Below are 17,241 nucleotides of genomic sequence, written 5' to 3' on the forward strand. Positions count from 1 at the left end.
GGCGCTCCTTTTAGGGGACCAGCCATCAGTGGTGGCCAGGGAGGGGGGCGGACAAGACACACGTGCACACTGACTCACACCCATGTATGTATGTATGTATGTATGTATGTATGTATGTATGTATGTATATATATATATATATATATATATATATATATATATATATATATATATATATATATATTCAGCTCAAGGGGGATTGTCCATTAAATGAGCTGCACTCGAGCACCGAAAAGCTTTCCCCCAAAAACTTTATTGCAGGTACAAACAGCCATTCCTTCCGGTAAATAAGGCATCGGTCCGCAGCCCTGACATGTTTCGAATTTCCTCTTTCTCAAAGGAAAATGCAGTCCACAAGCGCTTAGTTCACCGCACCTCCTTTATGCACCAATGTCGCCCGCCATGATTGGACAACTCTGCATGAGATGAGGCGTTGCATTGTGGGGGATGTAGTTCGTAATTATATCCTCAGATGGAAGCGCTGTACTATATGTGCCAAATAAGAGCTCCACATGAGCCCCAGAAAGCGCCACTGTTCTAATCCTCTTTCGCTGCCCCACATATGAAGCCCATATTATTGAGCTCCGTGGCCCTCGGTTATTGAGGTTGTGCAAGCTCAGCGGCAGGATGGCTGCTATCACATTCAGCTCAAGGGGGATTGTCCATTAAATGAGCTGCACTCGAGCACCGAAAAGCTTCCCCCAAAAAACTTGATTGCAGGTACAAACAGCCATTATCTATATACACCAGTGACCAATCCCATCTCCAGCAACAAAGAAGGCACGTACTCAGGTCTGCTAGGATACGGCAATTTTATTATCGTGGGTCTGCCTCGATCATGAAACACAAGAGAGACGCGTTTCGGCTTTCTCAGTCAGACTCGTGCCAAAATTTGATTGTATATATAGCCTCTCCTACTGCAGCATGCATAAACACAGAAGACATACTATGATGCAATATGATTGTATAAAACCTGTACGATGTAACAATGCTCATTACATAAGTTGCTAAGACATGAGGCTGATATATATACATATATATATATATATATATATATATATATATATATATATATATATATATATATATATATATATATATATATATACACCCCTCCCTGCAACTAAATCCAGTTCACCCTTAACTATTCTTTAAATTTATGTTGGTCTAGGTCTTTAACTGTTATAAATGTTTCGATTTATTACATTAGATAATATTGACTTATATTAATATTTTCAAAATAAACATTTTAATGTAAGAAATATTGAATCCACCTCTGATCCCATAATGCTTTTGCAATGTTGCCATGAGCAAGCCAAGACACAACTCAACTCACTCAGTGTGTGATGTGATCTATATAAATACAGAGTAAGAATGGGACAGGAAACAAGCCTGGGCATAAAAATAAAAGTGGCCTCCATTAGTGAGTTAGAGTGGTAAAAACGTGGTCATGTTTGCAAATTGGGGCAGTTTTGAATTTGTAAAGACACTCTGGTTTGTAAGGTAAGGAAGACTGTATGGATTTGAGTTTGCTGCAGCGACCTTTGCTTTAATATCAGGAAAATCTGCAGAAAAACCAGTCCAGCAGACCTTAAACAGCCAAAAACTGGCCCATGCACTGACCTGTCAGACCAGTCGGCCAGGAACTGCTTGATTGTCCTAAAGGCCAGTTTAATACGTACAAATATATGTCATAGCTCTCAAAGTCACCAATTTTATGTCTCACTGGTTTAGCCAGTTCAAGTGTTTTTTATCTGCATTATGGTACTCTGTACTTAATTTGTAAAAAAAATAAAAATTGCGCCATGACCATTTTCAGGAGGCCACTGTGGCTTGCACCACCCATTGCCCCAGCCAGCGCTGCCAATGAAAGTACCAACACAACTACTAACCATCACATTCTTAAATGTGTGACAATTAAGACTATTCCAGGCCACCCACAACTATAAAAGTGGCTTGGGCAATAGAGATTAGTATATATATATATATATATATCACCAAACGTTGTCACAGGACACACAAGACTGCACACTCTGGCTCGTAGTTAATTGAATACATTTATTCCAGCTTCTTCAGAAAGTAAAAAACGAACAAACACATTTCAGCCAGGCCAGGTGGCGCTTACTGGAAGTACCTAGTGGGCTAGTTGGACCCCAGGGACCCTCAGGATTCAACGGGACTTAATCCCCCAACTTAAAACGCACCACATGGCGTGTTTTAAGTTGCGGTATTTAGTCCCCTTGAATCCTGAGGGTTCCTGGGGGCCAACTAACCCACCAGGTACGACCAGGAAGTGCCACAGAGTTGCACTGCAGAGAGGTGTAAAATGGGGCATGGCCTTGGACCACCTCTCTGCAACGCTGCTCTGTGGTGCTTACTGGAGGTACATGGTGGGCTAGTTGGACCCAGGGACTCTCAGGATTTAAGGGGACTTAATCCCCCAACTTAAAACGTGCCACAGGGCGCCTTTGCACAGTGGTAAAGAGAGGGGGCGGGACCAGAGGTGACGTTTGCAAACACGTCCTGTGGCGCGTTTTAAGTTGGGGAATTAAATCCGAAAGGAATGCATGCTCTCATTGGAAGTACAGGGGTGCAGTTCATCCTAGCTGCCCATGGCGGGCACCTCCCGGTGCAGAGATCAACAGGGGGCACCGTAGGCTACCCTTCGGCAGCCTCGCACCCATGGGAGCCCTGCTGGGCCCCCCAAAGACAGTTTCCCACTGCCTTTTTGTGCCAGAGAGACCCGCACAAAAAGGCAGTGGGAAACTGCCATCGTACTCCCTTGACCAGAAAGAGTCGGCCGGGGGAGTACTGAAGGGTTTCCGGATGGCAGACGGGCTCTCCCAGTCCGTCGTAAGCCATCCAGAAAACCGAGTTGGATTCCTTTCTGAGCGAGCTGTTCTGAACAGCACATTCCAATGCTGGCAGGAGGGCTCCAGCCGACGGTCGTAGACCTTCCTGTCCACATCGGAATCGGCCCCTTTGTTGTGTCTGGAAGTTGATTTCAAGATGAAGAATGGAAACTGTCCACTCCTTCTCTTTTGCCTTGAGGACCCATCTGAGTGAAATAAAGAAAGTTTCTTGTCAGAGCAAGGCCATGGTGAAAATATATATAGGAAATTGGATTTAGGCAGAGGACCAACCCAGTGCATTCTGAGTGCAATACATGCTCTTCCGAGATGGTCCTCTGAAAAGGGAAACTCTGCCCTCAACTCGTTGGTTAAAATTCTGTAATACAGAGGAAGCACTGACCTGCATTGGCAATGATCTACTACGGAATAACCAGGTCTTGAACATATAATCTGAAGCTCACCTCCAGCTTGTTGAACACCTTCTTAACAGATTTTCTAAATATTGTTTACAAAAATATTGTTCCATTGGGTGTAGATTTTCTATTATTAACTGGACGATAAGACCGCTACAATATTCTGGTACCACTCCCTTCCTTGATGATGTTGCATTGCACTTTTTCACTTTGGCCTTAATCATCATTTTTAGCACGCTTTGTTGAACAGCTGTAGAAGGCTCGTATTGCGAGGCAGTTCTCAATATTGTTTAGTCAGACCTGCTGAATTCGGGGCATTCTAGTTTTGCTGAACTGTTTCAATCATTCAGTCATCAGACTGTTTGTATCTCTTCTTCACCATCTACAGGCACAGTCTGAGACTCCAAGATGCTTCTGTACCTGACGGCACTACTGGGCCTGTACTTTCTCTTTCGCTGGTACAGAGAGAGGCAGAGGGTCCCAAATCTCCCTGATAAGTATGTGCTGATCACTGGCTGCGACTCTGGCTTTGGAAACAAGCTGGCACGACAGTTAGACGAGCGAGGGTTGCGGGTGCTCGCAACATGCCTGACACAGAAGGGGGCGGAGCAGCTTAAGGAAACCACCTCCCAGCGGCTGCAAACAGTGATATTGGATGTCACCAACAGCACGAGCGTGGCTGCCATGGCACAATGGGTCAAGGAGCAAGTGGAAGACCGAGGTGAGGACAGAAAATTAATCTTTCATTGCTAAAGAGATCTTCCACTTTTTTTAAATCATAAAGTCAGTGATGTTATATTTGCCAGAGTTGTTAACATGCTGTGAGAATGTTCTGCAATTAACAGTTTCATTGGTAATCCCAGAAAAGAGTTGATAATAATGGCATTCATTCACCTATATTATTGGGATAACACAAACGTCACCACTTGCCATTCAACCATATCCCTGAATCACATCACAGGAAGACACATCACATAACTTGTGTCATGACAAATATAGAAAAGTATATACATACCTGTCAAATTTATAAATGACTACTCAATAAAATAGGCCAACTTATATTTTAGTTACCATCTATTTATTAACGAATAGTGCGGCCATGAGATGTCAAATGTGCAACCACGAGATGACAATACACTGCCATCAAAAGCCAGGAACTGCCTTAATGTGTCGGGGTACAACCATCATGTTATCCCATATCCAAGTGTGATGTTCGGACAAAATATTAAGAAAAAAATATCGAGATGCAGAAATATTGAGTTGTAAATATTGTGATGCACAAATATCGTGTGCAAAAATATTGTTGACAAGAATATAAATTTTCTAAGGTAAGTAATATAGATGTTAAACATATATATGTTAATATTGTTTACAAAAATATCTATGTTGTTAATATTGATGTTAAAAAAACCTATGTTGATTTTGTTGGCAAAAATATCGTTAATAATATCGTTTTTTAATTATTTGTATGTATTTTAGTAAATATTTTATTTGTATATTTTATGCATTATTTGTATAATTATTGTTAATGTTTTGTAATATAGTTTGTAAATTTGTTGTTGTTTTTAAATGTAATTTAATAGTTTATTGTTATTTTTAGTGTTGTAGGGATTGTGGGATTTATAGGGGTACAAGGTGGGAAGCAAATTAATTTTAATTATTATTAATAATTTAATTGATAAATATGTAAATTGTGCAATTCATTTTTTGAAAGGAAGTTTTTGGTACGAGTTGTGAGGTTTGTAGGTGTATAGGGTTGTGAGTAGTTTAATTATAATTAATTAATGATTAACGTTTAATTATTAATTTTCTAATTGATAATTCATCATGTAAATTGAGTATTTAATTTAATTTAGAATTTATATATTTGGTGGGTGTTGTGGTTTTTGTAGGGGTAAAGAGTGGGAAGGAAATTAATTGTAATTATTAATTAATGTTAATTATTGATTATTTATTTGATAATTAGTTATGTAAATTGTGTAACTAAGATGTTATATACCTCTTTTTTCCACCCATTTCAGTGTGACTCAACCAAGCTTAAATGATACTATCGATCAAAGAGCAGTTTTTTTTTTAGAAAAAACAATAACTAATGCATTGGATAAAATTGCCCCTCTCACTAGAGTTAAAGTTGAAACTCGAGCCGCTCCTTGGTTCACCAGTCAATTAAGGTTAGCAAAGCTCTCTTGTAGGGCGGCAGAGCGGAAATGGAGGAAAATTAAAGATTCTATTGACCGTGTAGCTTATAAAGATGCTCACCATAAATATATGGAAAAATTAGACAGACAAAAACATAATTTCTCCTAAAATGTATTGAGAAGGCAGCAAACTCAACCAAAGAGCTCTATCAAATCTTAAAAGAATGCTCTACTCCATCTGTCCAGTTGCAAACCTCTATTTCTCAGTATTGGATAGACTCCCTGTCCAAATTGTTTGATGATAAGATCATAGCAATCCACAACTCTTTTCCCCCCCAAAACATTATTAATGTTTTGGGGAATCTTTCATCAACCGCCTTTGATCCTCCTCACATTATGGATGAATTTACTCACTGTAGTCCGGAAGAAGTGACTAAGGCTATCATAAAAATAAAATCAGGCTCTCCTACCGATCCCTTACCACCAAGAATTCTTCCAATCATAGCTCCAGCTTTGTTAGACAGTCTTACTGACCTATTTAATAATTCAATGTCAAGATCGAACGTTCCTAAAATATTGAAAACTGCTAGAATTAGGCCCATATTAAAAAAATCCACTGCAGACCCTAAACATCTTTCTAATTATCGCCCAATATCGTTGCTCCCTCACTTTGGTAAGATGCTTGAGTCATTGGTTAATAAACAGCTTGTAGACCATTTGGATAGCTATGGACTGCTAGACTCCTCACAAACGGGTTTCAGGGCAGCCCATAGTACTGAAATTGTTCTGCTGGAAGTAACAGATAACATCAGACGGGCACTGGACAGAGGACAGTCTTCCATCCTCGTTTTGCTGGATCTATCAGCAGCGTTTGACACCATCTCCCTCAGCTTTCCTGAATTTCAGCTTTGGGAGATTGGTGTCAGGGGAAAGGCTCTGCAGTGGCTTAAAAATCATCTTACTGATCGTACCACGATTGTACAGTTAGGAGATACCATCTCGTGTAGTAGATAAGTCAGGATGGGAGTACCCCAGGGCTCTATTTTGGGCCCGACACGCTTTAATCTTTATGTGACCCCTCTGGCCGAAGTGATTAGATCCTATGGCTTTGATGTCGTGTTGTATGCTGACGACACTCAGATTCTGATCACTATTGGTCCGGATCCAATGGAAACTAAGCTTAGTTTTAAGAACTGTATGTCTCACATCGATAACTGGATGTGTGCAAATCATCTGCAGTTAAATGGAGGAAAGACTGAGATAGTGCTTTACGGTAGGGCCCATGAGTTTTGGACCCATGACTGGTGGCCTTCTAATCTTGGCCCTTGTCCTACTCCAACATCAACGGTGCGTAATCTCGGTTTTCAAATGGACAATAAACTGTCCATGAAAGACCATATAAATAAGACAGTGAGCTCCTGCTTTGGTATCATGCGTAATCTGCGTAAAGTTTTTAAATGGATTCCGATGGAGGCAAGAAAACCCTTAGTACAGGGACTTATTGTAAGCCGTATGGAGTATGGCAATGCCTTGCTTGCAGCCATAAATAAGAATCTTCTCTCAAGGATGCAGGTCTTGCAGAACACCGCAGCTAGGTTGGTACTTAATCTTCCACCAAGATCTCCATCGGTTCCCAGTTTGAAACTTTTGCATCGGCTGCCCGTAAGGAAGCACATTCAATTTAAGATTCTTTGTTTAACGCATAAGAATATGTATGTAAAAGGTCCGGGTTTCTGGGCAAAAAAGTTAAACTGGTATCTACCTGGTAGAACTTTGAGATCAGTAACACAGCACTTCTTGTATCTCCCAGAATTCGTACCGCTACAAATGGAGGCAGATCTTTTTCTTTCCTTGCCCCCTCGTTCTGGAACAAACTGCCACTTCATTTACGTACCAGAATCGATCACAACTGCTTTCGTAGGAAGTTGAAGACATTGCTGTTTGACATCTAACTGCACCAAATCTATCTTATCTCAGAGTTATCCACCAGCGCCATGAGACTTTTGTAGTGATATGTGCGCTTAATAAATATCCCATGATTTGATTTGATATGATTTGAGGTGCAGTTTATTGGATTTGTAGGGGTAAAGGGTGGGATGTTAATTAAATATATTTAATATATTATCTGATGATTATTAATTGTTTAATTGGCAATTAATTACGTAAATTGTGTAATTAAGATATTTTTTAAGTTGTATATCAGGTGTGGGTTGTTGGGTTTGTAGGGGTATAGGCTAAGAAGTTAAATAGAATAAATTTATTTTTAATTATTAGAATAAGTAGTTATGTAAATTATGTGATTAAGATATTTATTAAGTTGTATATTAGATGTGGGTTGTTAGGTTTGTATGGGTAAAGGATGGGAAGTTTAATATATAACTCATTTATTATTAGTTAATTATTATTAATTGTTTAATTGATAATTATCTAAAATATGTAACTATTATATTTTTAAAGATATGTTTTAAGTATGTGTTTAGTTTGAAGTGGTATAGGTTGGTCAGTTACTTAAGTAATACATATAAAACTAGTTATTCATTCATTAAAAATTGTGTTATTTATTATGTTATGTATTAATTGTGTTATGTTTTTTAATTGTAAATAACATTATATTGGTTGGTTGTTATGATTGTGTAAATATACTGTGGTATTTTAATTATATTAATATAATTTGTTATAATGTATAATGTGTATTAAACATTGTAATAAATATGTAATTTGTTTACCTTATTAAAAATGTACATATCATTTTTATATTTAAATATTTATATTTCTTGTTATTTATTATAATTGCTAAAATGTTTTATTTGTTTGAAGTGAACTACTCTCCCTCTACTGTTGCACATATTAGAGTGGAAAATAGTACATTTTACCCCTCCGTAATCCAAAACTTTCCCTACTGTTGTCCTGACTGGAGTGGGAATAGTACATTTTACCGCTTCTGAGTCCAATGTTTTCCCTAATATTGCACAGACTGGAGTGGGTATAGTAGATGTTACCCCTCCTGAGTCCAACGCTTTCCCTACTGTTGCACAGACTGGAGTGGCAATAGTAAATTATACCCCTCTGCAATCCAACACTTTCCCTACTATTGCAGTGACTGGCATGGGAATAGTAATTTGTACCCCTCCTGAGTTTAACGCTTTACCAACTGGAATGTATATATAATTTTGATATATTTCTTGTTGTTTAATATAGTTGTTCAAATGTTTTATTTGTTTGTAGTTAACTACTCTCTCTCTACATTGTAATAAGTATGTAATTTGTTTACCTTTTTAAAAATGTAGATATCATTTTTATATTTAAATATTTATATTTCTTGTTATTTATTAAAATGTTTTATTTGTTTGAAGTGAACTACTCTCTCTCTCTACTGTTGCCCTGACTGGAGTGGGAATAGTACATTTTACCCCTCCTGAGTCCAATGCTTTCCCTACTGTTACACAGACTCGAGTGGGAATAGTACACTTTACCCTTCCTGATTCCAACACTTTCCCTATGGTTGTACAGACTGGAGTAGGAATAGTGTATGTATTACTCCTACAATTGTATAGTTTTGTTTATTTTATTTAAATGTATATTATTATGACGTTTCTGTGTATTTAAAATTATATTATTTTTAATTAGTTATATTCGAAAAAGGTAATTTATTTTTAGTAAAATGTTATTTATTTATATTGTTCACTTTTTATGTGTAATGAAATTGATCTGTTTTTAAAAAAAATCCAGTTTATTTGTTACAGTTTTTAATTTATTGTGTATAAATGTGTGTGTGTGCGTGTAGATTTATTTGTTATATTATTAAAGTTTACAAAATATTAGTAAATTGTAATATAAATTAAAATTATTATATAGAATAGCTTGAAATTATATATGTCTAAATAAACACACATACATACATATATATGCGTGTATGCTTTTTTAAATAAGTGTAACATTTATATATATTATTCAAATATATTCAATTAGCATTATATTACTGTTACATGTTTATATATTTACTATTTTTAAATATATATATGTTAAAAGCAATATTTTTTTAATTGATATTAGTGTACTATGATATTTGTTTTAAATATTTTTGTCATTTACTTTATAAGTATAGGAATACAATATTTATTTGCTCGATATTTTATATTCCACAATATTTAGGGTTTTGATATTGTGCCAGTAAACCTCCTAGTGCAGCTACTATATGCCCAGGCACAACTTCTATATGCCCAGAGTGGTCTCTTCATGCTGAAGGAATTCCTCACATGCCCACGTTCAGGATCAAATTCTCAGGCACATACACCCTAAGGCAGGTGGAATCAAAACATGCCCTGGTATAGCCTCATGTGCTCATGTGTAGCCATCACAAGTCCAGATTCAGCCGTAATAAGACAGGTACAGCCATTACATGCCCTGGTGTTGTCTCCTGTGCCCATGTATTGCCATCATAAATCCAGATACAGGTACTATAAGGCCAGTGCAACCATTACATGCACTGGGAATGCCTCATTTACCCATGTATACCCACAATAGGTTCTGAATCACCCACAATAAGACTGGTGCAACTTCTTTTGACCACATACTGGCACAAAATATCAGGTACGTTCTGTCCAAATTCAGTCTCACATGTATAAGTTCTAGCTATATATCAGAAAACAGCTTCATTTTCCAAGCATCTGGATCACATGCCTAGGTACTAGCATGATCAGGTCCGGACTGGCTGTAGCGGGCACCGGGCGTTTACCCGGTGGGCTGTCAAGGTGGGGGCCAGTTTTAGACCCCTGGAGGGTCATTTTTATTACTGCAATATCGGCCCCCAGCAACAAAAACGCACAACTCTTTTCTTCCCCCTCGCCACCCCCGTGGTCTGCCGAGCTCTTTGCCAGGGCCGATTTCTGTTCCCAGTCCTACCCTAAGCATGATATAGTAAGTACAACCTCAAATGCCCAAACAAAGCCTCCTATAACCCAGTACAGGCTATCATACAAACGTAATTCCATCTTATGGCAATGGCAAACCTACAAGGCTAGGTGTAGCCATCATAACCCCAGCAAATCCTAATATGTAAATGTACAGCCCCTGGTATACCTCACATGCGCAAGCACTATCGTCACATACCAAAATGCAGTCTTAGCTGCTCGAGCTGTCATCATGTGCCGAGAACAGCCTCATATACCTAGTTATGTGGCAAATGCAGGCTCATACTCCTTTTGAAGTCATTTATTCCTAAGGTGCTGCATTCATGTGCCCTTGAAAAGCATCAAGGCTGACACTAATGCCGTGCATATGGAGCTAGTCTGCATTTTATTTAACTAATATATCTAGTATCATGTGTTCTGGTAAGTTACTCCTAAGCCTTTGGCTAGTAATGAAAAGCCAGGCCTCCTGCCTTAGTCCCCCTTAGTTAGAACAAGGAGCTCTTTCCCAGGTAAGCACAAAACCGTACATGAGTGATGTAGAGGGATGCTCTTTCTTATATGGCAAATCACCAGAAATTGCCTTATATATTAAGGTTTAACCTGTAAATTATACCACTTCCTGAATTGGTCCCCAATGCAGAGAGTGTACCATAAAGGAGAGATTTTTCTAGTGGTGAAAATCACTCCCATGTGGAGCTTGACATTGTTGTGTTTGTTGTTACAATCATTCAGTTACTTCTACTAGATAATATTCTCCTTGTTCAAGCTTAGCTAGCTTACGGGCATCCTTTGCACAATGCACTCAAAGATCAGATTATGTTGATCAGGCTTAACATTTCTCGTTTGTGCTGGTGAAGAATTAGGGCTGATTACAACTTTGACGGTGCGGCACCGGGTCTGCCCCACCTCCGCACCGCCAAAGCTGGGGTCAGGCCACCTGCTTGCCAGATTAGGAGTTTCCTCCTATCTGGCTAGCTTTTATTCTTGACATTACCACGGCAGTGCCCTGAAAATGGGCACCGCAATGGGAATGCCAAAAACAGTTCCTGTATGCATTCCAGGGCGCAGAAGCATAAGGGGGCCCTGTTCCCTCTGTGACATGGACTTCACGGTGGTGGAACTGCCATGAAGACCAGGGTGGAGAGGAAACTTGTAATATGCTTGGTGGGATTGTCAGTTCCCTGGCGGCTGTGGCATGGCAATGGCCATCTGACCGCCCTAATTGTAATAGGGAAGTCTGGAGACCTCTATAGCCACAACCCTGTGAGTTTAGTGGCCCGTGGAACGCCAGACTCGTAATCAAGGCCCCAGTGTTTTATCAGTATAATTATGAAATGACACACCAGATTCACAGAGAAAGTAATGAAGGGGGCTGAATATATATACTATTTAATGATGAGGAAATACATGACCCTGGTGGAATCCATAATGACGTTGGCAAACTATTGACTTCCTTCCCGTTTTCACCTGAGTATAATTATCCGAGGGGACGGAGAGGAAAAATGTTTTGTAGCCAACTCAGATACTTTTGACACCTAATGCAGGCTGTGCAATAAGGTGCTGAGGTCAAGGGTTATGTAGGTCATCACTGTATCTAAGAACATTAGCAGGCCTCACATCTACTGTCCATTACCTCAAGAACGGTGTTTTGTACAACTAATAAGGTTGTGTATGTTCCTCGAATTAGTAGTTTTTATCACCATGTAGATCGAAACTAGGGGCAGATTTACCAAGAACTTGTGTTATCTGTGTGTCACGCAAGTCGACACAAGGCAACACAAGTGCGTAAGTGAGATTTACAAAGCTATGCAAAGTGATATTTGTGCGGCATTGCTTCACTTTCAACTCACAAATTAATTCAAGATAGTGTCTTGCACAGGCTCGTGTAACCCTGCGCTGGGAGGGAGTTATATAGGTGGAGCATGGGCATTCCTGTGCATTTACCTTTATATTTTGATGTAAACCCAGATTTAGTAAAGTCAGTAAATCTGGGTATGTGCCAAACAGGAGCTCCTACCTGACCTTGGTGTAATGAAGAGAAACATCCGTATTTCTTCTTGTTACTTTCTGTTTGCATGTGTGCTGCAATCTGCATCATTCTATAGCCCACATACAAAGAGGAATATAGCTCCAAGTAATAGTTTTGTGCAGGAAGACCTTACTGTACAAAAAAACGACCTTGATCACAACATAGGTACCTTGCGGCATGGTGCAAGGGTGCCTGCATTGGTGCCAGGCTAACAGAAGTGCGCCAGTGCAAAGACAGAGAAGTAAGCCTTATCTTAGTAAATATTGCGTATTTCTGCTCTCCCCCTTTCATGCGACACAGCGCAATAAGTCCCTTGCTGTGTTGCATTGCATGAAAGTTTAGTAAATCTGAGCCTAGGTTTTTGTTCGAAGATGTGTGATCCGAGATCTTTTAAGTTCTTTTGATACATCACTTGTTCTAAATGACTCACTAACAAAAAGTGCTAGGCAGGAGACAGTTGCAGGATGTAACAATACTTAGTAATTGGGCTCCAAATTCCGTAGCTGAAATCATATTTTGAACTATTTGTTTCATTTCATCCATGACTACCCACCTAAAGAGAAACTGGTCTTGAACCATTACCAACTACCCCAGGTCTTGATCTAAGACAATAGTTTTCGCCTTGAAGTCTCCTGCAGTAAAATACAGCTATTAGTTCCACTGTGGCAGTGCTTAATTGGAGCCGGTGGTTTCCGACGCCCACCAATTGCACTTAATTGTCACCCCTGGCATTGATAACAATATGCCACAGGGAAATGCTGTTTGTCTAATTTAGTGTTGTGCACAACAACAGCTGTTTATTACTTAACATGCATTTAAAATGACTAATATCTGCCTCCCAAGCCATTCCTATAGCTTTAGGGGCCTGGAATAGTCTGAATTGTCATACTTGTGTGAGTGAGATGGTTATCAGTTATGTTGGTACTTTTATTGGCAGGGCTGGCAGTGGCAATGGGTGGTGGAAATTGCAATGGCCTCCTAATGAGTGCCCTGGCACTTATTTATTTTATTATTTTACAAATTAAGCATTGCATTGTGAGTGTTGTCTCGTGTAGATCTGGGGAGGTCTAGGGCATTATTTATGAACTCTCAGACCACTGGAGGTCTTACATGTTGCACTTTTTTCATCTTTTCTGTGCAGGGCTTTGGGGCCTGGTAAACAATGCTGGGGTTGCATACACAGTAGCTCCCAATGAGTGGCTGTCGGTGGACGACTTCACTCGGGTGATAAATGTGAACTTGATTGGTATGATCGACGTGACGCTTGCCTTACTTCCTCATGTGAGGAAGGCTTGTGGAAGGATCGTCAATGTGTCCAGTATAGCAGGCAGGCTGTCTATTGTGGGAGGCGGATACTGCATTTCCAAATTTGGAGTGGAAGCTTTTTCTGACAGCCTGAGGTGAGTGTCTTAAAAATTGCAATTTATCTTTTGTTCATTATTGCTTTGGACTATCAACTATGGCCTATATCTAAATAAACAAGCATTTTCAATGCAATAGGTCTCGCATTATTAAAGTTTGAGCTGTTGGCATTGCTAATAATAATGCAACACCAATAGCAGTTCAAAGATTCAGTAATGTGAGACCTATTGCATTGCCATTGTTTTTTCTGTGTTTCTTTTAAATAGCAAAAACTTGAGTGAAAGGTGTGTATTTATGTTGCATTGAGTACAGTGTAATTATGTGTTATGTTGTTATGTGGCACAGAGTGGTATTGTGTGGAGTGTATTTATCGTGCATTAAGTAGAGAGTAATTATGTGACGTGCAATTATGTAGTACTGAGTGGTATGTGGAGTGTATTTATGTTGTATTGAATACAGTGTAATTATGTGATGTGTAATCACACAACCACACCCAACCACACAACCACACACACACACAACCACACCCACAACCACACCCACACACAACCACACCCACAACCACACCCACAATCACAACCACACACACACACAACCACAACACACACACACACAACCACCACAACCACACACATAACCGCCACAACCACACACAATCACAACCACACACACAACCACAACCACACAACCACAACCACACACACAACCACACATACAACCACACACACACACTCAACCACACACACACAACCACACACACAACCACACACAACCACACACACAGACAATCACACACACACACACAACCACACACACACACACACACAACCACAAACACACAACCACACACACACAACAATACACACAACCACACACACACCACACACACACCACACACACCACACACATGACCACAACCACACGCACAACCACACACAGCCACACAACCACACACACAACCACACACACAACCACACACACACAACCACACATACAACTACACAACCACACACAACCACACACCCACACACAACCACATACAACCATACACACACCCACACACGCACATACAACCACACACCCACACACAACCACACCCACACACACAACCACCCACACACCCACACACAACCACACACAACCACACACACCCACACACAACCACACCCAACCACACACACCCAACCACACACACCCAACCACACACACACAACCATATACACACACACAACCACACACACAACTACACACAAACACAACCACACAAACACACACAACCCCACACACACAACCACACACACACAAAACCACACACACAACCACACACACAACCACACATCCACACACACAACCACACACCCACACAACCACACACACAAACACAACACACAAACATAACACACACACACAAAAGCACTCCAAGAATTACATGGTACTGCTATCAAAAGGCTATTTTAATGAACCGTTCATAGTAAAATATTAACAGACATTTATCTCTCAAAATGTTCCGACCTTTAGACTGGAGAGGCCTTGCCGTTGGAAAACAGAAGTACTAAGAAGTACTGCACATGCCTCGAAAGCACAACGTGCCCTGGACAAATGCCATGTGTTTACATTAGCGTAAATACAACACTAGGACAACACTGAGCAGCTTCATTGGAAGGGCTTGCATATTGTTTTCATTGCATCTATCGCGCGCCATGAGTCACTGTCTGGCGCGGCTCCACTTACACAGGGTCTTCCCCGCGCGAACACCTGACCCAGTTGTCAGAGTAGTTGAAAGGAAACTCAGCAATAATGAAAACGAAAAACAGCGCCAAACACTATGAATACGTCTGCCCGAGCTCGATAAAAGTCCCTGACTCCCACACAGTGTGAAATGAGCTGTCAAAATAGTAAAAGCACGACGGTGGAGTTCCCGCTATGGCGGCGCGGCCACGGTGCGCACAGAGGAAAACCGGAGGCGCTTCTAGGTGAGCATTTATGCATTTACTGAGCACTCTTGCAGGCAGATTAAACTGTGCATGTGTAGTCGGTACAGTGAGGGCCACACATGTCAGGGTTCAACGTCATCAAGTAAGGCAGTTCTAGACTAGAGGGCTTGTGGTAGGCACCTGGAGGGCTCATTTATAGAACTGCGAATTTGGGTTTAATGCACACGTGGAGGTGTAAACCCGAAAGAAATAACCCCGATATAGATGACGCGATCGACACCAGTACTTAATGTAGTGCACACGGTTACTTGTAGTTTGTCGGTGTCAGAGCGCTTTACCGTTTGAAACCCCGAGTGCAAACAATTATACAGCCCGCACTGTACATAATTTAGCAGATAGCCCCACAGATGGGAAGAAAGAAATGATGCACGTAATTTTCCAAAGATGCCGCCATCTTCCACTCTAAACTGACAACCGAACCCCAGCAGAAACCTGAACCGACTAGGTGACCTTCAACTCAACTGTAAGAACAGGAAGAGGGAGGGGAGCCGGGGCCGTCTCCTGCGTATGCTCAAACTTCAACTCCCCCGCCACGATTTTGCTCAAACCTTTCCCAACAGACTATAGATACAAAGTTAGACATAACAGTTAACGCGCATAAAAATGATTAAAAAGTGCATAGACGGCCAGATTGTTAAAATTAACGAGGAAGACGTTGAGATAGTAACAAAAATATATATATTTCAACACAGAACCTAATCCAACCGTTTGTGCTCAGTCCAAAAACACAGAGCATCAACTAATAAAAACCGAGTCCACCACGTGGAAATAGCTGCCACGCCATCAGCCTTTCTAACCCGAGTGCAGAGCATGTCACATATTTAAGAGATACCAATAAGTAACTATTTGTATTGTAACCATTCTATAACAAGCATTTGCAATGCAATAGGTCTCGCATTTATAAGAGTTTGAGCTATTGGCATTGTAAAATTACAATGCCTTTTATTTATGTTTTGGTTTTAAAACAAATAAAAGGCATTGTCATTTACAATGTCAGTAGCATAAACTTGCATAAAAGCAGTGTGTGGAGTGCAGCAGTATGCGGCGTGCAGCAGTGTGAGGCGTGCAGCAGTGTGCGGCATGCAGCAGTGTGCAGCATGCAGCAGTGTGCGGCGTGCAGCAGTGTGCGGCGTGCAGCAGTGTGCGGCGTGCAGCAGTGTTTCGTGTAGCAGTGTGAGGCATGCAGCACTGTGACATGCAGCGGCATGCAGCAGTGTGCGGCGTGCAGCAGTGTTTCGTGTAGCAGTGTGAGGCATGCAGCACTGTGGCGTGCAGCGGCGTGCAGCAGTGTGCGGCGTGCAGCAGTGTGCTGCGTGCAGCAGTGTCGTGCAGCATGCAGCAGTGAGTAATGCAGCAGTGTGCAGCAGTGTGTGGCGTGCAGCAGTGTGCCGGTTGCATCAGTGTGTGCCGTGCAGCAGTGTGTGGCGTGCAGCAATGTTTCATGTAGCAGTGTGTGGTGTGCAGCAGTGTGTGGCATGCAGCAGTGTGCGGCGTGCAGCAGTGTGCGGCGTGCAGCAGTGTGCGGCGTGCAGCAGTGTGCGGC

At 40.9% G+C, this 17,241-nt stretch overlaps 1 protein-coding gene across 4 annotated transcripts in view; it reads left to right on the forward strand.

The window, feature by feature from the left end:
• Positions 1 to 17,241, forward strand: part of LOC146796473 (retinol dehydrogenase 16-like) — a 255,129-nt gene that overhangs the window by 93,455 nt on the left and 144,433 nt on the right. For all 4 annotated transcript variants that reach the window (XM_085629075.1, XM_085629077.1, XM_085629076.1 and 1 more), the window contains exons 2-3: positions 3,654 to 3,986; positions 13,484 to 13,742. In XM_085629075.1, the coding sequence (XP_085485201.1) occupies positions 3,674 to 3,986; positions 13,484 to 13,742 (572 nt within the window). In that variant the 5' untranslated portion in view covers positions 3,654 to 3,673. The remainder of the gene's footprint in view (positions 1 to 3,653; positions 3,987 to 13,483; positions 13,743 to 17,241) is intronic.

This window comes from Triturus cristatus, chromosome 10, assembly GCF_964204655.1.
Source record: "Triturus cristatus chromosome 10, aTriCri1.1, whole genome shotgun sequence".
Taxonomy (NCBI): domain Eukaryota; kingdom Metazoa; phylum Chordata; class Amphibia; order Caudata; family Salamandridae; genus Triturus; species Triturus cristatus.